The sequence below is a fragment of the Suricata suricatta genome, chromosome 9 (genome assembly GCF_006229205.1).
Source record: "Suricata suricatta isolate VVHF042 chromosome 9, meerkat_22Aug2017_6uvM2_HiC, whole genome shotgun sequence".
Lineage (NCBI taxonomy): Eukaryota > Metazoa > Chordata > Mammalia > Carnivora > Herpestidae > Suricata > Suricata suricatta.
In genome coordinates this window covers 119,832,012-119,853,800 of record NC_043708.1, presented here as the reverse complement: position 1 = coordinate 119,853,800, position 21,789 = coordinate 119,832,012, and the positions used below count along the sequence as shown (strand labels likewise).

General features: G+C 42.6%; 2 protein-coding genes across 2 annotated transcripts in view; one reads left to right on the top strand and one right to left on the bottom strand.

Annotated features, from left to right (window-relative positions):
- The window catches only part of MCEE (methylmalonyl-CoA epimerase), a 13,174-nt gene extending 10,330 nt beyond the window's left edge, over nt 1-2,844 (bottom strand). The window contains exon 1 of the mRNA XM_029952280.1: nt 2,548-2,844. Coding sequence (XP_029808140.1) covers nt 2,548-2,593 — 46 coding nt within the window. The 5' untranslated portion in view covers nt 2,594-2,844. The remainder of the gene's footprint in view (nt 1-2,547) is intronic.
- A 154-nt stretch (nt 2,845-2,998) lies between these two features.
- MPHOSPH10 (M-phase phosphoprotein 10) lies at nt 2,999-21,117 on the top strand. Its single transcript, XM_029952278.1, has 11 exons — nt 2,999-3,137; nt 4,718-5,399; nt 6,139-6,293; nt 6,776-6,947; nt 9,514-9,655; nt 10,472-10,539; nt 11,394-11,531; nt 13,133-13,243; nt 18,950-19,057; nt 20,045-20,275; nt 20,886-21,117. The coding sequence occupies exons 1-11, from the start codon at nt 3,049-3,051 to the stop codon at nt 21,033-21,035; spliced, it is 2,046 nt and encodes a 681-aa protein (XP_029808138.1). The 5' UTR covers nt 2,999-3,048; the 3' UTR covers nt 21,036-21,117.
- Nucleotides 21,118-21,789: the final 672 nt, after the last annotated feature.

Genomic DNA, 21,789 nt, shown 5'->3' with positions numbered 1-21,789 from the left:
CCTTTGCAGTATACTGTTTTCATTCTACTTTTCCCTTATGACAAGAGGTCTATATAATTTATTTTTTTAAATGTATATTAGTACTCAGTTCTTGCAATAAACATATGACTTGTTGCAAGTTACCTTCCCTTCCTCTTTTTAAAACAATTTTTTAAAGTTTATTTATTTTTGAAACAAAGACAAAGCATGAGCAGGGGAGGGGCAGAGAGAGGGAAACACGGAATCTGAAGCAGGCTCCGGGCTCCGAGCTGTCTTCAGCACAGAGTCTGACACAGGGCTTGAACCCACAAATGGCGAGATCGTGATGTGAACCTGAGCTGGACGCTTAACCGACTGAGCCACCCAGGCACCCCAACAGTTTGTCATTCTCTGTCGGTACGCACTCAAGGGCACTCGGACGGATCCAGGCCACATCATCGCCCTTATGGTTCTCATTACTGCCGGGAGAGTCAAGTATGACAGCTACTCGCATTCACAAAGTATGTGCTTCCGTTGCCACCTCATCTGTTGTCAACCACAGTTCATGCCTTGATTACTTGTGACACTGCCGTAGTCCATGGGTTACTAGCATCCTACCACCCACCTTTGGCAAGGAGTTCAGCACTGCACTCAAGTTTCAGAGAATGACCAAACCAATCCCCAAATCCCATCTTTATGGGTCTACCCCTAGGACCACTCCCAAGACCAATTCTGTCATAGTCTAGGTCTAATCAAGAGGTAGAAATGACACATTAAGTTAAGTAGGGAAAGGGTAGTAAAAGGAATGATTAACTATGATAAAATAACAACTAAGATATAAGGAAACTCTGTGTGGTACCTTAGGGCTGAAAAAGAATACCCACAGAGGGACAATCTTGGAAGGGGTTCAGACTTTATGGGAGAAGGTATGATTCGGCCAGCAGATAGCAGAGAAGTTGGTGGGTTTAGGCAGGCCCGAGCTGGTGAGGGGTTGCTGCGGTAACACCACGTTACCCGCAGAGTGCAGGCAGGGAGCAGGCGATGGACACCTGGTGGTGCGGGTGTGCAGTGGGAATTCAGGCACCAGCAGGGACAGAAAGCCTTCAGAGTGTGCAGGGCATGCAGAAGGAATGACAACTCAATACACGACCCTCCAGACCATGACAGAGTCCACGGGGGGGGGGGGGGGGGGGGGGGGGGGGGGGCGGGATTCCACAAGCCTGGCATCATGACCTGAGCTGAAATCAAAAGTCTGACACCCAACCAACTGAGCAACCCAGGTGCCCCCAGATGGCTTTCTAAGAGATAATAAGAGATGACTCTGTTTCATCAAAGGGTTTCTTGCAACTGTGTGTGAGCTATGACGCTGCTTGTATTTCACCAAAAAGAGGAAGGACAGGCTAGGAAGGTGTGTTATCACAAGAACTTGAGAATCTATTAATCAGATTCATTTCAACAGGCTGTCCTCAGGTTGTTATAATATTTTCTCATGTTTACATATCACCTCTTTAAACTTCTAATTGCTGAAACTACAAAAACTATGAAGATGCACTTCTTTGCATGTGGCTGGTCACTTAGCCCTGGTGACTTGCCATAACTGTGTAAGAAACGTTCTGACTGATAAGAAAGACTACAGTGATCAATAAAGAACTGGTTCCCTTTGAGATGGGACTTCAAAGAAGACTAAAACTGTAAGTTTGGACACGAGACCACTATCTAGAAGAGAGGTCTAACATTATTAAAGGTTCACCCCCTTGAACACCTTCTGAAGGTGCTAAGCTGACAGCTTCATAGCAAATGTTCAGGAGTAACTCTGAAACATTACTATTTAGCACTCTTCCTAACAGGGAATTTCAGATTAAGGGAAACAGTGGCCCTCTGATGAAGGAGTAAGAAGAAAGAGAGAAAGAGAAGAAAGTGGGTGGCCTGGGAGTCAGAAAACTTGAGTTTCCGTCATTACTGATTCTATCCATTTTTTTTCTTTTTTTAAAATGTAGGTGTAGAGGGCTCAAGGAACCTTCCAAATCCCTTTGCCTTTATCTTTCCTGTTTACATACAAGATAATAAATATTAGTTCACGAAAGAAAAACCAGTCCTTTGGTATTTACACAACTGACCTTCAAGTGTTCCCAGCAGGATACTGGAAGTACTTGGGAGTTCAGCTTACGTTTTTTTAAAGGGCTTGCCTTCTTTATGATTTCTCCCCAATCTCTTACGGTGCACTGTAAACTCACTGTCCCTCTGCCATTTACTTATCTACATCTGTCCCGGCTTTGCTGTCGGTTCCCTTGGGCAGTTTCCCTGGCCTCTTTGGGAATCACCTATAAAGAGGTCAACGTCAACTGCACACACCTCCCAGGGTGGCGGTGAAAATCAAATACTATAGGGAAACCCCACGCTAAACTGAGACGTTCCTGGGAGACACCTCCAGCCTACAGTGCTGACAGCGACCGCGGAACGCGCCTCCTAGCGGGGGACAGAGGGCAGTCGATGTGGCCGCTCTGGCCACCCGCCGCCTCTTCCAATCCCTGGCCTCGCGTCCCGCGCGCCCCCCACCCCCGGCGAACCCCGGCCGCGCGGGGTATTCACCTAGTGCGCCCGCAGCCGCCACCGCCGTCTTCAATAAGCCCGCCATCTTGGGCAGCGACCCACTCTTTCCCGAGGTGCGTCCGAGCGGGAAAGGAGCTCCGCCGAGAGTAGAGGCAACCCGACCAGGGGCGGGACATACGAGGCGAGGGGGCGTGGCGAGCGTCGCCGTGTTCTCCTGGGGCTGCAGATGAGCTTGCTATTATTTGAAGTCACTTGGTGCACGTAAAGCAGAAACTTAAGCGGAGGTGCGTCATCCCTGTGAGCCCCTCAGGACTACGAAACAGAAGGTTTGAAGAAAGTTCAAAGGCGCTAGAACTGACCTATGGCCCAGTAAAAGTTCTTGCACTGCCATTGGCTCTGGAAGGGGGTGGGTCCGGAACTTACGCGCTGCGGAACCTTCACCTCCGGGCTGTAGGTTGCGCGAGGCGCGTCTTTGTGGGGCGGCTTCCGGGCAACCCTTTTCCTTTACATGCGGAGCTGTGTGGAGAGTTGCAGACCGTAATGGCCCCACGGGTCTGGCGTCGACGGACCCTGGAGCGGTGTCTGAAGGAGGTTGGTAAAGCCACCGGCCGGCCAGAGTGCTTCCTCTCGTAAGTGAGCAGAGCCCGGACTCTGGGTGAAGCCCCGGGACTCATGACCCCAAGAGTAGGGGGAAGATGAAGGGAGGCGTACCTCTGTTTTCCCCAAACTTCATTTACTTTACGCTCCCTTAGCCTATGAAAAAATTTCAAGTTGTTAAAAGCTGTACAGTGAAGATATCCGAGTCGTGTGCTAACAAAACTAAGCTCAGCTGTTAATGCCCAGAGGCTTCCATTGAGTCTTACTGCCCCCTCCTCTTTACACGCAGGCGCGTGCACCCTAGGTTGGTTGCTTTTTTTCTCCAATTTGTTTTAAAACCACCCAGTGCTTACTTACCTATATCATTCATTGGAGTATTAAGTTTGTCGCTTACCTGTCCACTCCCACGATCAGCTTCTGGAGAATTAGGACTGTCCTTCATTTCTCCAGCATAAGTCTTTGCATTGTGTTGAAGGACTTAAAATACGGATCTATGGAAGTATGGCTCCCAGATTTGTGTTTCAAACCCGACCTTTCCCGTCGGCTTCAGGCTAGCCGCAACTACAGCCATGTACTCTTTCAGCATATCAAATTTAATATGTCCAAAATGAGCTGTTGTTTCTATTTACTCTCCCCCTCCGTGATATCTTTTCCCCATGCTCCACCCCTCCTTTCTCTATCTCAGTAAATGGTACCTCTATTCTTTCAGTTGTTCAGACATATAACTAAGCTTCTTCTTTGCTATCTTTCTTTTTCTCATTTCTACATGTAATTCATCAGTCAGTTCTGTCTTCAAGCTGCATTCTGAATTTAACTGCTTTTCACAGAATCTGCTCCTCTAACCCCTGCACAGTTATCATTCTTTGCCTGGATGGCTGTGTCAACCTAATCACTCTACTTTTGTAACATTTCCTCCACTTGCCGTCTTTCCAAAGTGCACATTCTATCATTTTGATCCTCTGCTTAACTGATGGCTTCTCTTTACACTTCAAATGGCAAACTCTTACCTCTGAGCTCTGAATGATTCACCTCCCATTTACCTCCCTAACCTCCTGCCTCCTTCACCACACTCCAGCTATGCTGGCATTTCTGTTCCTCAAACTCACCATGCTCATTTCCATCTTAGGAAATTTATTTTTACCTTTTCTTCAACTTAGAATATATGTTTCCAGAGCTTCGTAAGACTGTCTCCTTATATACAGGTCTCATCTCAGATGTCACATCTTTAGAGAGGTAGTCTCTGACCACTCTTGGCGAAGCAAGTGTTGACCATTGGCTGGCTGACTGAATGGAGTGGCATATAAATAGCAGAGTTGAGCTTTTTAAGACTAAGATTCACTGTATATCTTTAGACAAAGAGGTCTGTAGTAGTTTCCCTGTCTAAAATTCATACAGCAGATTCACACTTAGTTGACTCTTTTTAATATATTAATGTGGCACATTCACAAGGTAATACATTCTTGGAAGCCAGAATCTATACTTAAAATTGATATTTCATTCAAGTTTGATTTTGCACAAGAGTTGGGCTTTTTTTCATCTAATTCACAGTGCTGTGAAATTATTACCTATAATTATGAATCTCTTTAAACTTTCTCCCATGCCCCCTTAATAGGATTCAAGATGAATTGGCATCAAAGTTCACTTCATTAACAAAAGTACTTTATGATTTTAATAAAACACTAGAGAATGGCAGAATCCATGGAAGTCCTTTAAAAAAACTGGTGATAGACAATTTTGATGATGAGCAGATTTGGCAACAACTAGAATTGCAAAATGAACCAATTTTACAGTACTTCCAGGATGCAGTTAGTAAAACCATTAAAGACGAAGACATCAGTCTTCTCCCAGAGAATGAAGAGCAAGAGTGTGAGGATGAAGAGGATAATGAGGAGGTGGAGGCTGATGGCGAGGAGGTTCTGGAACAAGATTTGGAGGAGGAGGAGGAAGTGGCCGATCTGAGTGGTGATGATCCTACAGAGGATAAGAAAACAAAAAATTCAAGCACAGTTGATCCGAGGAAAAGTCCAGTTTTCAGTGATGAGGATTCTGATCTTGATTTTGATATCAGCAAATTGGAGCAGCAAAGCAAGGTACAAGACAAAGTACCTAGGAAACCAAGAGAGAAGTCCATAGTAGATGATAAATTTTTCAAACTGTCTGAAATGGAGACCTTTTTAGAAAACATGGAAAAAGAGGAGGAACAAAAAGGTGACGAGGAGGAAGATATTGATTTTTTTGAAGACATTGATTCTGATGAAGATGAGGATGAACTGCTTGGAAGTCAAAAACCTAAGGTAAAGTCTTGGGAGAGAAGAGAAAGGACTTTCTACCTCCTTGTATGAGATTTTGTTTTGTTGAGAAAAGATTTCAAATACCTCAAAACTTGGGGCGCCTGGGTGGCTCAGTCGGTTAAGCAGCCGAGTTCAGCTCAGGTCATGATCTCACGGTTTGTGGATTCGAGCCCAGTGTCAGATTCAGTGCTGACAGCTCAGAGCCTGGAGCCTGTTTCAGATTTTTTGTCTCCCTCTGTCTCTGCCCCTCCCCCACTTATGTTCTGTCTCTCTCTGTCTCAAAAATAAATAATCTATAATTTAAAAACATTTTTAAAAATACCTCAAAACTCACCAGGGAACAAGTGAAATATTTAGATCTGTTGAAAACTGTGGATTGGAAAAATTAAAGTTTACCACAAAATACTTTTTTTGTTAACAACCATGTTAGAGATATTCAGAATTTCCCTTAAACGTTTTCACCAAACACTAAAAATTATAATAGAGGAAGGCATCTGTTTACTTTAGGCTGGGATATTTTGGAAATAATTATAGTTTGAGGATTTAGTGATAGGAATATTCTGCTCTGTCTTCAGTTATAAATGAATCAGTGCTTCCAGTTTGTTATGGTCTAGTAGTTCTTACAGTTTTATAGTAGGGTTGTAGTTGCCAGTTTTCCTTATAAAACATGCGTACACCTATATGTATGATTTAATGTGGTTTTCTGTTCCTGGTTGGAAGTTGAAAAGTTATTTTATTTTAGTCAGGTAAAAGTTCCAGAAACCTGAAATACAAAGACTTCTTTGATCCAGTTGAAAGTGATGAAGATGTAGGAAGTGCTCATGATGATGAACTGGATCCAAAAGAAGAGGAAGAAATTGCTGAAGAAGAAGAAGAAGAAGAAAGCATTTCTGAAACGTGAGTAGTTTGAATCCCTTACATTGTAAGCTGGAACTGCCCAATTATGTGTGTGTGCTCATGGTTGTCAGTGTTTGTCCTAAGAAGGTGTATTCTCTAACATCAGATAGTCTCGGGGTAGCCCGAAGTCGTCTCTGAATTTAAACAGTCATTAGAGATCATCTAATGAAGAAATATCACCGGCAGTGAGACCTTTCTTACTTTATTTGCTTTTTGTGCCAATACAAATACCTTATTATTTTTGTGAGATAAGTTTGTGCTATAGATTGAGAATATTTTCTATACGTTGTTCTATATATTGAACACTTTGTCCTCTTTCACCTAAATAATACTTCTGGTCTTTAATAACTGAATGACTTTGGAATTCTAAATATTTATTTGCATTAAGTATACAAAAGAACTTAAGTTACTAGAACATAAGTTTGTTTTCCTAACAAAAAGTGGTGTTATTATTTCTATTCATAAGAATTTGGGTATAATAGGGATGAAGATGATGATTTTGAAGAAAGTGAAGACCTTAAGCAACATAAAGAAACCTCGAAAAGAGTGACCTTTGCTTTGCCAAATGAGGAGGAAAGTGAGGATACAGATACCTTAAATGTACAGAAAGATTCTGATGATGTTAAATCCTCTTTTGAAAAAAGACAGGAAAAGGTAATTATTATATATTATCTTTTTTATATATTTACCAGGACTGTGGGACCCCCAATAACTTATATACTCTGTTTTTCTTGGTCAGATGCTTAATTATCTTTTAAAAACAAGACAGAAATCTTGCTACTACTCCCTACAGCACACCATATCCAGATACCCATGTGGAAGATAACTAATTTGCAAAAATCAGTGCTGCATTTACCAACTTATGACATTCAATTCGTGTTAAAAACTGTTTTATTCCTCTGTCCCTGGTTCTTGATACCTTGATATGATAATGGCATGTTTTTCCTAATTAGCTGTCTTGTGAACTTTGTAGCTTTTTCCAGCGCTCTTAAGGATACTGCTTCTTTGAGATATCCTCAGGATGGCTCCACATATCTGAATTTTAATTAATGCCATCTCAAATACATTTTCTAAAGTTGATAAAAATTATTTCCTTGTGACATGATTTCAGACAAATGAAGTATCATTTGCAAATAAGAGATAGAGCCTGTCTCCAATTATTTGTTTCTATCATTTAACCAGTTTAAAATTACATCACACAATTAGAAATGAGAATAGGCACATAATCAAATATACCAAGGATATCAAAAGAATTATTAGAAGAAGAATCTGAATTAAATCTATGACCGTCAGATTGTTCCCAAAAGAAAGAGGTTTAAAGGAGGGGGGGGGGGCAGGTACCTGGGTGGCTCAGTTGGTTGAGCGTCTGACTTCAGCTCAGGTTGTGATCGTGATCTCACTGTTCGTGGGTTCAAGCCCCACATTGGGCTTGCTGCTGTCAGCCTGTCATTGTAGAGCCTGCTTTGGATCCTCTGTCTCTTTCTCTCTGCCCTGCCCCTGCTTATACTCTCCCAAAAAAATGTTTTTTTTAAGGAGTGGGTGGGGAAGCACTAGGAAAGAAAAAAGGAAATGTCATTGAGTTAGTGTCCTTCCCTTATTCTATCCTCCCTAAAAAAGAAAAGCAGGGTTAGTTTTACTGGTGAATTATATCAAACTTTCAAGAAATAGAAATAATGTTGTCTAATCAGTTCCCAGATGTAAAGAATAAAGCTTCCAAACTTTTTTTTTCTTGTGAAGCTATTAATAACATGATACCCAACCTGACATTAAAACACACACATACACAGTTTCATTTATGAATAACGATGTAAATATCCAAAATAGCGTGATGAAAGACTGACGACACCACAGCCAAATGGCCCTCATTTTCTTGATTTAGGATTAAGAAATCTATAAACATAATTCTTGGTTGTAACAGGATAAGGAGAAAACTATGTTTCACTCCATATAGGTCAAAAAGACATTTGATCAGGGGCACCTGGGTAGCTCAGGCAGTTAAGTGTCTGACTTGTTTTCAGCTCAGGTCATGATCTCCTGGTTTGTGGGATTGAGCCCCCAATTTTTTTTTCCACCTGTAGTGAAATACAAATGCATTTAACCAAAAGGTGACATCATGCTTAGTGGTAAAATTCTAGAAATCGCCCTTTAAAATGAATAAGAACATGTCCACTATTACCATTACCACTGTTATTTGACATCCTTGTGGAAGTGTTAGTGCAACTGCAAGAGAAAGAAATAAGAGGTAAGGAAAACTGAAATGAACATTAATATTTGCAAAGGATACCAGAAAAACCTAAGCAGATGAACTGAAAGCTATTAGGAAAAACAAGGGAATTGAGTAAGGTAGCTGAAAAGGCTGGCATTTTATACACTGTAAAGTCGTCATAGGGCTACCTGGGTGGTTTGGCCCATTGAGCGTTTGGCTCAGGTCATGCTCTCATGGCTTGTGAAACTGCGCCCTGTGTTGGGCTCTGCCCTGACAGCACAGAGCCTACTTGGGATTCTCTCCCTCTCCCTGCCCCTCCCCTACTTGTGCTTGCACACCCTCTCTTTATCAAATAAAATAAGTCATTATAGATGTCTTCTAAAAGTTAGAAATAATTTGGATTGGGGGTGTAGAGTCTAATGTTCAAATAAAAATTAATTTTGGGTTGCCCTAATAACTAAAATTGATAAGTGGCTTGTGAATAGATCATTTGACTTGAACAGAGCCCAGAAATCTATCCAAAATCTTCTGGGGGAATTCAGTATATTATAAACATGCCATTTTAGGGGTGCCTGTGTGGCTCAGTTGGCTAAGCAGCCAACTTCAGCTCAGGTCATGATCTCACAGTTCAAGAATTTGAGTCCAGCTTTGGGCTCTAGGCTGACAGCTCAGAGCCTGGAGCCTGCTTCAGATTCTGTGTGTGTGTGTCTCTCTCTCTCTGCACTCCTCTGCTCACTCTCTGTCTCTCAAAAATAAATCAATGTTAAAAAAAAAAATAACATGTCGTTTCAAATCAGTGAGGGAAAGGGGTCATCCTCAGTGCCTCACCTCACCTCAGGTGTTAGGAATAGTAAGTTACTGTTGGCTTAATAATAAACGGTGGCAAGAAGAAAACAAAAATGTATTGAGGAATAATACATTTCTTTAGTTCTTTTAAAGAAACAAGTTGCTTTTATTCAACTATAAGTCTAATTTATTCTCTAAATGTGTAATAACTTTTTGTCTCTTTTTTAGATGAATGAAAAAATTGCATCATTAGAAAAAGAGCTGTTGGAAAAAAAACCTTGGCAGCTTCAAGGGGAAGTGACAGCTCAGAAGCGACCAGAGAACAGCCTTCTGGAGGAGACTCTGCACTTTGACCATGCGGTCCGCATGGGTATGTGAGCCCACGGGCTCCGACAGATGTTCGTTACTTATGGTTTTATTTTACAGGAAGATTTGAAATATTTCTTTCCCCTCATCTTTTTATTTTAAAAAGTTGCAAACATACAGATAAGTTGACAAAAAGAGTACAACAGACATATATATGCCATTCAGCTGGATTTGCCAGCTAACATTTTGCCATATTTGTTTTCCTTCCTCTATATGTACATGTGATTGTGTGTATTTTTTCCCGTGAATCATTTGAAAGTAATTTACCAATATCACGACACTTCGTTCCTAAGTACTTTTACATGTATCTTCCAGTAAATAGGACATTGTCTATACAGTCACGATATTATTAATTCACCCAGGAATTACTGATATGTTAATTCATGCCTAAATCCATAATCATTTCTGCTAGTGATATATGTATATAATGCCTGGTATCATTTTCTACTGATTAAATTATGGCCTTAGTCAGGAACCCTGATCATCTCATCACATTCTTTCTTGTACCTGTGAAGGCACAATGAATTTCCATTTTACTTAGTTCTAGAGAGATTGGAAAAGAGGGTGAGAGTACCCAGGTGCATGGACTAAAAGTGTTAGCACTGATTACTGGATAGACTCTAGTTTTGTGGTTCTCAAACTGGAGGGAGCATCAGAAAGGCTAGTTAAACACAGATAGGTGGCCCTTTCCCCCCAACTTCTGATTCAGGTGGTATGGAGTAGAGCCCAAGTGTTGGCGCCGCTGGTTCAAGGACTACCCTTTGAGAACCGCTTGTCCAGTTTCTACCTGCCTCATGAGCACCTGTTCTCTTTCCATTAGCGCCTGTGATCACAGAGGAAACCACCCTTCAACTGGAAGATATCATTAAGCAGAGGATAAGAGATCAGGTCAGTAAGAATGAAATATAACTTAATTTAAAGTTCACTGAAATTTTTAAAATAATATAAGAGTATTTTGGGAGCAGGACCAACACTCCTCATTGTTTTCATAGAAATTTTGTTTATATCAGTTCCTCATTTAAAGCCTAAATCTATACTGAAGGCTACTGCTACGTAAGTCTGCATTATCCTTCTTCCGTTGTGTGAAGTACTACTTTTCACTAGAGCTCTGGGAAGTGTTGTGCCTGAGACAGAGGCCAGAGCCACTGCCAGTCTTGCCTGCGCCCTGCTCATCTGTCTGGCGGTGCTGGGTGAAGCTGGTAGAGGGTGACAGGCGTGGTAACTGGTTCTAACTTGATAGGGTCATACTTGGGACCTTTCATCTGGGCACAGTATCTGGTGTGACAAATAAAGGGTTTGTTTTTTTCGAATGTTAAAAACTTAGCAAAGTTTTTATGTATGAATTGATCTTATTTTGTAAAGTTAGAATAAAATTGGGCATATGATATGTACAATAAGATGTGTATGGTGTTTCCTCAAAATAGGAAGAGTTTGAAGGGTGCGTACAGGGTTTGACTTTTAAACAGACCTTGATGGGGAAATGTGGAATTAAAGGTAGCAACCAGGAGAAAGATGCATTTAAAACAAAAACAAAAAAGAATGTTTAAGTAGTGCCCTTTTTATTTTTCATAATACTTAGGTTTGATGACTTGAATAGTCATTTCACAGGTTGCAATTAATTACTTTTTGCTACAATTTGCTTACCCTGGAATGGTAAAAATATTCCAGAGGAAGTGTCTTAAGTGAGCCTGAAAGACATGATAGATTTTGTTAATTTATGGTCTTGTGCTTTCATATTTCAGGCTTGGGATGATGTAGTACGTAAAGAAAAACCTAAGGAAGAAGCATATGAATATAAAAAACGTTTAACATTAGACCATGAGAAGAGCAAATTGAGCCTTGCTGAAATTTATGAACAGGAATACATCAAACTCAACCAGGTAAGGACACCCGAAGGCAAAGCCATTGTTATTAAAGGACAGGAGGCAGACAGCCAGCTCTGCTGGTTCTACTCTGATGGCTCAAAGTCAGGAAACAAATCTTGAGCTCTTGGTTCACCTCATTTAAGCGTGAGACAGAGTGTGTTAGAATTAGAGGGGTTACGATCTTGCCGCTGAATATGAGAGGGTAGGGGAGCTTGTATTTCAGGTAGTCATTGGCCACCTGAGTGTTCCAAAGGTAGTTATTAACTGCCTAGAAATTATTATAGCAGTCCTATAATTTTAAAACCACTTCTCATTCATGTTATACAAGTTACCAGTATAACATCATCTGTGAATTCATTCACATTTTAAGGTCTGGTGGGTTATTTGGTTTTGGTTTTGTTTTCACTTAGATTCTTAAAAAAAAAAATAAGTAGGACAGTAATTTCCAATAATATTATATTACCAATATGGTGACTAGATTATTACTCCACATTTGATTTATTCAGAAGGTGGTCAGTAAGTACTTGAGGATAAAATGGCATTTTTTATTTGCAAAAGCTATTTCAAATAGGCATTAATTAATGCCCCTTTAGCAGCAAACAGTGCCCTGATGCTGCTGTTAAGTTGAAGATCTAGAAAGATTTGAATTAAAATTCTTCCTGGCTGCTTTGCAATCCAAAGTGGTAGTTGAAGGAACATGTTATTGAACATTGCCCAGCTACTTTGTAACCAGGAGAATTAAACATTAAATATGTGATGTGACAGCTGTACCCGCTCTGTAATGTCAGTTTTATTGAGGTCTCAGAAGTCAGTAGTCAGTTCATAAGTTTTTTGAGTATGAATTTAATTTAGGCCAATTCTAGACCCATTCCATTAAGAGTTAGTCTGGGGATGCTGATAAGTGTTTCCTGAAGTTTCGGTGCCTGTCCTAGAGGTAATAGGCAAGATGATAGTCAACAGCACATGACTGACCTTCTAGAATGGGTTTGTTTTAGAATAATAAGCAGTGCAGGCAGAAGGAAAGGTGGATTGTGAGACATTTGGGCTGTTTCTACCTTTTGGCTGTTGGGAATAGTGCTGCTCTGAACAGATGGCTACATATATCTGTTTGAGAACCTCTTTTTTTAATTCTCTGGGGTACTTACCTAAGTGTGGAATTGCTGGGTCATATGGTAATTGCCTGTTTCACTTCTTGAGGAGCTGCGTAATTCATTTCCATTGTGGTGGCACCATTTTACATTGTCACCAGCCACACACGAGGGTTCCACTTCCTCAACATCCTCACCAACACTGTTACCTGCTCTTCCCTTTTCCTAATGATAGCCGTCCTAGCAGGCATGGCTTAGTGCTTGGCAGAAATAAATACCATGGGAATTAATTTGTAAGTTCCGGATCTTAGAAGTGGTGATTGCTGCAGCTCCTGAAGTACAGAGCACGTTCTTCTTTGGCTGGTGCTGGCACCGTCATGGTATTGAGACCTTGGACTCTGCCTTGTAATGTTTTTTAGAGCTGAAGCCTTGATGAGAAATGGGGAACGCACTTATTGACCTTCAGTGCTTTGCCCTGTGATATGTATTAGGCTGCTTAATCTGATGTTGTTGAATTTATTTCCTAAGCAAAAAACAGCAGAAGAAGAAAATCCAGAGCACAAAGAAATTCAGAAGATGATGGATTCCCTCTTCTTAAAGTTGGATGCCCTCTCAAACTTTCACTTCATCCCTAAACCAGTAAGTGTGTTAACATTTCAGTGTGTAGTCAGAGCAGATGTGCCCTTAATTCCTCTTTGAGCTATTGTGAGGCTGGTGCTGTATTTGGTTTTAGATAGAAACCTGTTGGCCTTCCCTGTAGATTATAGGCAGGGCCTCTCTTGAGGAAGGCTTACCTCTAGTCCTGGACTTTTCTGGCTTCCTCGGCTGATCCAGCCTCCAAGCCAGATGGGCCTTTGCCAGACCTAAAGTCTTAGCCACAGGGTCTCTTCATTACTCACTCTTTCTTGTTGTTCAGCCTTCGGTTGGATTTTCATCCTGTAGTGTGTCTGGAGACCTGTGATGTCCGTACCTGATATTTTCTAAATACCTGCTATGTACCGTATTAGGTTCTTTATGCACGGGAACCCCTTTTTACCAATTTTATTAAGATTAAAATAGACATAGTGGCGCCTGAGTGGCTTAGTCAGTTAAGCATCCAACTCTTGATCTTGGCCCAGGTCATAATCTCACGGTTTGTGAGACTCTGCACTGACATCGAGGAGCCTGCTTGGGATTCAGTCTCTCCTCCTCTCTGCCCCTCTCCTGGTGGCACACTCTCTCACTCTCTCAAAAAAGTAAATGAACTTAAAAGATATAATTGACAGATAGCATTGTATACATTTAAGATGTACAACAGCGGTTTGATATAGAGGTTCCTCCATCATCAAAAGTAGAATGTTCCTATGAAACCTTTTGTAAGCCTAAATGGGTTAAGAACCAATTACCATTAATTAAATGGAAAAGTTTTTGAGGTTTTCAGACCCCAAAAAAGAACCTCTCCTAGGCTTTTCTGATACTTCAGAACCAATCTTGTAACGGATGTGCAAACAGGTGGAGATAAAGCACAGATGCTCACAGACACAGTTTAAAGCTCTGCTGACCCAATGCTGAGATGCTGAGTGGGGTTCCTTCAGAAGGACCTGGGAAGGGCTGCTCGCTGCAAAGCAGATGCTGAACACTAGTTTTGCTTTCATGATAGTTTTTTCATGAAAGTAAAAATTCATTTCAGATTTCTTTCAGTTAGCAAAAACAGGTACTAATTTAGGTCTTTTGTAAAAACAGAACTTACATTGAACTTTGGAAAGTCACAGGATACCTGCATGGGTATTTTGTGAAATGATTGTCACAGTAAGTTTGGTTAATATCCTTCACCCAGTGTAGTTACAATTTTATTTCTTATTATGAGAGCTTTTATGATGTAGCAACTTTCAAATAACAATACTCTTAACTCTGCCCAGAACTTACTTCTCTTATAACTTGAAGTAGGTACCTTCTGACTACCTTCACCCATTTCCCCTACCCTCTGGTGGCCACCAATCTATTCTCTCTCAGTTGGGGGGATTTTTTTTTAGATAAATCTAAGTGAGGTTGTTATCCAGAGTTAGATGGAAAAGGAAGAAGCCTCGGTTCTCTTGGTTGCCACAGTAAATCACAGTGAAACCAAAGTAAAGCAGAGCAAAGTTTTATTATTAAAGTACGCTCCAGAGGAGGAGCTGGCCAGTCAGGAGAGAGACAGGCCCCAGAAACTCGCGAGGGGGGACTTAGATCCTTTTTCTTGGGTAGGCCCTAGGGTCACAACATTTGAATGACAGCCCTGGATTATATAATAATTAGCCAGATTCTCATGTCTTTTCCCAAGATGATTTTGAAATCCCTGCAAGGGGTAAGAACCTACAACATTATTTCTATTCTGGAGACATAGGTCAAATAAGTACAAGGGGCTGCTCTGTGCACAAGTGCCGCACAAACAACACACCTAACTCTTCCTCTGCCGGGACATTGTAACCACGCCCATTGCTAGAGGGGTGGGACAGGGTGGTCCCCGGGTGGTCTCAGTGGGGCTCTCCATCTGGATGTCTAAGGTCCATCCTCCTGCTGCTCATGCCTAGTTTCCTGCCTAACAAGATCATTCAGTATTTGTCTTTTTTCCATTTGACTTACCTCATTTGGCATAATGCCCTCAGCTCAGGGTCCATCAGTGTTGTCAAAAATGGGACTATTTCCTATTTATGGCTAAATAGTATTCCAGTGCACATGCACGTGTGTATGAGTGTGTATACACACCATATTTTCTTGATTCATTCATCTGTTGATGGACACTTCTATTGTCTTCATGACCGGCTATTGTAAATAATGCTTCAATGAACACGGGGGTGCCGATGCCTCTTTGAGCTAGACAGAGGCACCAGGATGGCTCTACGAATGGGCAAGGCCGCTGGCTGGGATTCTCTACTTGGGCACTCCTGCAGGGAGGAACAAGGTCTGCCAAGATCCAAGCGCTGATTGCTCTAAGCCCTGCCTTTGTTCTGCATCCCAGTCTGATCCCCAGTGGTCAAGCCCCACAGACATTTTGGTGATCCCTATGACAGAGACATGATTGGGCCTATCTAGGGGCATCCTACAATGCTGGGGAGTTACAGGTCCGCCTTAGGCTCTCTTCCCACTGGAGAAACCCTGGTCCAGGTGGTCTCTGTCCATGGGGCACTGTGCCAGCCTGGGGGAGGGGTGATATCGGCAGAGGTAGCCTCTCCTGTCTTTCTAATGCAGTCCTTCTCAGTCTCTGGTCCAGGGGGTTGCTTCAGCCTCAGCCTCAGCCTCTGGTTCTGGGATTTTCACAATACTGTCTCATCTGTGGATAGTTGCTAGTTGGTCTTGTGAGAACAGCTAAGGTTGGGTGGGATCAACTTGTATTGCCATCTTGATTACATCAATGTCTCTGCACGTTAAATCTTAATCCACAAAACATTAAGGCAGATACTGTTTCTGTTTTGCAGATTAGGAAGCCAAGACTTAAGAGGTTAGGAGCGTTGGGGGCTGCCTTGGGACTCAGTTGGTTAAATGTCCAACTTCAACTCAGGTCATGATCTCACTTTCCCTGGGTTCAAGTCCCACATCTGGCTCCGTGCCAACAGCTCAGAGCCTGGAGCCTGCTTTGGATTCTGTATCTTCCTCTTTCTGCCCCTCCCCAACTTGTACACTCGTGTGTGCTTTCTCTCTCTCTTCTCTCTCTCTCTCTCTCAAATGTAAATAAACATTTTTTTAAAAATGGTTGGGAGGGTGGAATCTAACTCTGGGTCCATGCTTTCCCTGTGCCAGGCCTAGATGTCCAGTAGCCTCTGTCTGTCTGATTCTCTCTGCACTTGACTCCGTGCTTCTGTACTCTTTGGAGCTGCTTCTCCCACTCACTACCTGCTGTGAACCCATAAAATGTGCTGTACCATCCTTTTGGTACTTGCTTACCTATTGCCTCTTTGTGTCCCTTGTGTCATCTAGAATTGAGATGTCATGAATCTCAAAGACTAGTCTAGAAGTCAGAATCCTGAGTCTGAATCTGCCTCTGACTAACTTTGTGAATTAGGCAAATCACTTCACCTTTCCTCTATATAGAAGTAATTGCTAAAATCCTTCGGATCCTTTGATGGTTAGGGGATTTTTCCAGTGTGAGTATCTTGTCTTCTAAGCTTTTATTACCTACCTTTTTGTTTTGGATTAATCAAGGTATACTTTGTATGACAATAAGTTTGTGGTGGCAGGAGCCATCTTTAGATATCAAGGTGTCTAGTGTGGGCTGTGTAATAATAGATGAAGAGAAGAGAGGAATTTTCAACCCCTCTTGGCCAGGAGGTCTTCCTGTGAAAAAGTTACTAATTTGAAGAACATGATCCCTTCCTGTGCCTTACAAGGCCCTGTGTGGTCTGGCCCCCTCTCACCCCACTAGTCTCCATAGCTTGCTATCTCCCAGCCACACTGGTCTTTCTCCAGGGCCTTCAGTGGGCAGAGTGCCACCTGCCTCACACCTGCCTCACACCTGCCTCACACCTGCCTCACACCTGCCTCTTGGGCTCTCCTCCACCCATGAGACCGCGCTTCCTTCTTTCCACGGTTGGCTCCTCACTGTCTCTGGGGTCTCGGGCTGAGTGCCGCCTCCTGCCCACACTCACCCCTGTTCTGCGCATTTCCCTCAGCACCATCGCTGTCGTTGCTTGATGGCTAATTGATCTCTGCTCGTTTCCAAGCCAGCACAAATGTGTTTTGTTCACTGCTGTTTCCCTGCTGTGGCGGCACACTAGCACAGAGCCTGATGTGAGGAAGTACCAAGACGTTCCTTGGAATCTTGGGAATTGAAGAAGGAGTGAGTGTATTTGGGCCTACATGCCCCAATTTAGAAGCCTTTCTTTTTTCCTCTTCAGAAATGTAGAATTTTTAGTACAGGTTCCCCTTAATAGGATTTTTTTTCATGTTCAGTTTGGTATTTTGCAATTTCTGTAAAACCTAACTGACCCATCATAATTTTTTGTTCTTTTCTGGGCGGTCTCTGTTTTCTCTGTATTTCTCTTTAAATTGTAGAATAGAGCACAATGCTTCTAATAGGTAAACAGTGGTCCAGTGCAAGAAATTATTTCTTTCACACTCTGACATTGTGTGAAATGTCATTGTGTGTGGCTTGTTTTTGTTCTTTCTGAAACCTCCCGGGACACACATCGGTCCAGCTAACTAGGGTAGGGACAGGACTGTGGTAAGGAAAAGGAATGTGCAAAGTGATCAGTGACACAGGCTGCAGTGGAGCCCCCTTTCTCCCGAGTCTCAGTCCCGTGTTCTCTCCAGGGCACCCACTGTGCCCCTACTTCCATCTTTTACTCTCCTCTGGCCTACAGAGTCCCTGTCCCTGTGCCCCGGTGCCCCTCAGAGATGTGCAGGAGTTAGATGTAAAAAGCATTAGTGTAAGTATTAGGTAAATAATCAGTAGTGTTCTGCTAGTACCACCATGGTCAGTATGAAGCCTGTTGTAATTTCTGAATTTCCTGGGAAGTTCTTTCAAAAAAAAAAAAAAAGACTTCAGTTAACATTATATTTGTTTCTCCTTTTATAATTAATAGGTCTGATTTATTTTGATACTGTTTTAGTTTTCCAAAGTAGTTCCATATCATTTCATATTTCTTTTTATAAAATGTTTTCAGCAGCTGGAAGATGACAAAATTTGTTTATCAAGTAGTCTATTTTGACTCTTACTCCTATAAGCATTTTTCTTGCATCTGTTTGTGTATATTTCTTACCGCTGGCCTTTTTCCCATTTATTTAATATTAGATAGGATTGTTTGAAAATGTCTGCATCTGTGACTGATAGGAACAGTTTAGTAATAGGTGAAAGAACCAGTGTTGAATATGGCAGAAATGTTCTGCAAAAGTGGAGAAAGGGGCGCCTGGGTGGCTCAGTCAGTTAAGCAGGTGACTTCGGCTCAGGTCATGATCTCGCGGTCCATGAGCTCAAGACCCACGTCGGGCTCTGTGCTGACAGCTCAGAGCCTGGAGCCTGCTTCAGTTTCTGTGTCTCTCTTTCCCTGCCCTTCCCCTGCTCACATTCTGTCTCTGCCTCTCAAAAATAATTTTTTAAAAAAGTTTAAAAATTAAAAAAAATAAAGTGTAAAAGTAGGTGTTCTTGACATAGCAATGAGACAAAGCAGATCCTAGAATATTCCGATTCTTGATTCCTCGGGTAGCCGTGTTGCCCAGCGACACCACCATCATTCCGATGAGCTTGAGTTTTGTCATCAGCACGTCTCTTATTTTAAATAATCTCCATAGAGTGTTTTACATATTATGCTTTAAATTAATAAGTTCACAATACAAATATTTTGTGTTAGGACCATTTCTGACTTCCTGTTAAGTGTGTTGTCTCTTTTCTAGCCTGTTCCAGAGATTAAGGTTGTGTCAAACCTGCCAGCCATAACCGTGGAGGAAGTAGCCCCAGTGAGCGTTAGTGACGCAGCTCTCCTGGCCCCAGAGGAAGTCAAGGTAAGAAGCCGGTGCTGAAGCATTAAGTATTTTTTTATACGTTAGTTTATAGCTAGATCTCTACTCAGCATCGTTTTCCTGGAATTTCTAAGTACAATTAAATAATAGTCTTCAGTTTTCTATAATCAGATATTATAAGGTACAGATAGAATTATTTTAAGAGCTGTTTGTAAATATCCAATATCCATATCGTTATAATCCAAGTTGAATACTAGCAGTGATACTAGGTTTAAAATAAATTGTTTATGTTGCTCATATACTAGTAGTCCTTTAATATCAGCATTTCCCCCCATTATTTTGTCCATTTAATGCTTATCAGTAATGGAATATGTGTCTAGAAGAGAACATTTGAGTTACTAGAAGACGCGAGGCATACCACATGTAGGCAGTCCCTGCCTCGCGAACACCGAAGCTCGTGCTTTACAGACAAATGATGGTTTCTGCCAGGTCTCATTTCCCAGCTGATCTGGCACATGGGTCTCTGTCCCTCCTCACTTTTCTGCACCCACACCCATCCCTTTTGGAGCCTTTGCCACTCTGGCAGGATAGGCTGGCGGCTGGGGAGAAAAGAGAGGAAGTCGATCCTCACTCTGTAGGTATTTCCCTTCCATTTCTGGGAATCCCTCCTGGCAGCTAGTGACTGTCATCAGCAGCTTGGCGCTGAGGTTGTCCCGAAGCCTGTCTGGAGTCTTAAGTGCTGTAGGTGGCTTGCTTCTGGGACTGTCAGCTTGCTAACCCAGCTCCCCAGGCTGCCTTCATGACGTGCGGATGTAACCGAAGTGTCACTGTGACAGTCTGCCCGTCAAAGACTGCGTTCCGGGTCTAAGGAGCTGAGCTCCCTAAGCTCTTCGAGGTGCGGATGAGTGCTGCGTACTCCCTCTCGGTGGTAGTTACACAACACACTCTGTTAGCCATGGTCTGTGGACTTGCTTCTTTTCTGATTTCCTAAGTTAGATTAATTAGGATGCTGGTGGTTATTTTTAATAGGAAAAAAATAAAGCTGGAGATGTGAAAACAGCTGCTGAGAAAACAGCTACAGACAAGAAACGAGAACGGAGGAAAAAGAAGTATCAGAAGCATATGAAACTAAAGGAGAAGGAAAAGCGGAGGAAACTGCTTGAAAAGAACAGCCCAGATCAAGCCGGGAAGTACACGAAGGCGGTAGCTGCAGAGAAGTTAAAACAGCTGACCAAAGCCGGCAAAGCCTCACTATTGAAGGTAAGGATGCACGGGGCCTGTGCGGGGAAGCCGGTGGCAGGGGGCAGGTGACATATGACCCAAGGAGGGTCTGATCCGGCTGATGCTACCCACCTGCCTGGTGAGAGGCCGTGGGCGCCCGGGTGGAATCACAGCCCGCAGCACTCAGCCCTCCCAGACACAGGGGCCGGGCTGGAGTTTTTCTTCCAACTCGCTCCTCCCTTAAATTACTAGAACATCACAACAGGTGCACCTGGGTGGCTCTGTTGGTTGCCTGCCTGACTTTGGCTCAGGTCATGATCTCACAGTTCATGGGTTCAAGCCCTTGTCGGGCTCTGTGCGGACAGCAGCTTGGAGCCTGCTTCAGATTCTGTGTCTCCCTCTCTTTCTGCCCCTTCCCTGCTTGTGCTCGCTTGCACTGTCTCTCTCTCTCGAACAGATAAACATTTTTTTTAATTAAAAAAAAATCACAACAGCATAAACATATATAAAACCTCTGTACTAACTGATGTGAGTTTGCATAATTTCTTCTCCTTTTGTGGATATTTACATTTCCAAATACATTGTAATCATTTGGGGTTTTTATTTTTTACTTACAATACCATGAGTGTGTTACTGTTTTTAATTGCAGGATGAAGGTAAAGACAAAGCCTTGAAATCATCTCAAGCATTCTTTTCTAAATTACAAGATCAAGTAAAAATGCAAATCAGTGATGCAAAGAAAACAGAAAAGAAAAAGAAGAAAAAACAGGATATTTCTGTTCATAAATTAAAGCTGTAATGTATTTTGAATATAATGTAAATGTTAATGTGTAGGCATATATTCTTGTCACTGTTCTGTTTTATAATATTTGAGAACTTGACTTTGCATGAGTGGCAGATATTTGAGAATTCCACAGTTTGAAAAGACAAACTCCAAAATGTCATTGAAAAGCCCCAAATTGCTTCCTCTGGGTGTGAAGCTGGACGTAGCTCCCAAGACCCTCTCCACACAGCGTCCTTGCTGGGCCCCTGGTGAAGGCCAGCGTGGGCCCGCCAGCCGGCAAGCAGGAGCTGGCCTGCAGGCTGGCAGGGGCGCAGGAGCCAGCCACCCCTGGCACAGGCAGCTGTCTCCAGCGGGCGTCCTCACTCTGGGGTCCTTTCTTCTCCCATTGCCTGGTCGTCCGTCCACAGCACAGCGATGTTGTGCCCGTGCCTTCCATCTTTCCCCTTGGGAGGCGATCTCACATCACACAAAGACTTCCTGCAGGCTGTAGAGTGGTGTCCACAGTCAGATGCAGAGAAGGCAGATGCAACCGAGATGTGATAGAAGGTAGACGTGGCAAGGAAGGTAGACTGGCAGATGTGAATCTTCGTGCCAGCAGACGCTCACCTCCCCATCCAGGGAAAACTGCCTCTTACCTGACAGGACCTCATACGATGCTTTGATGGCAATGTCATAATCCTTACTTCTGATGGGAAGAAAATGAGAGCAGCTTTTCCCGAAACAATAGTGAAAACCATTCTGGTTTTTCATCCACAGGGAGCAATGAGTA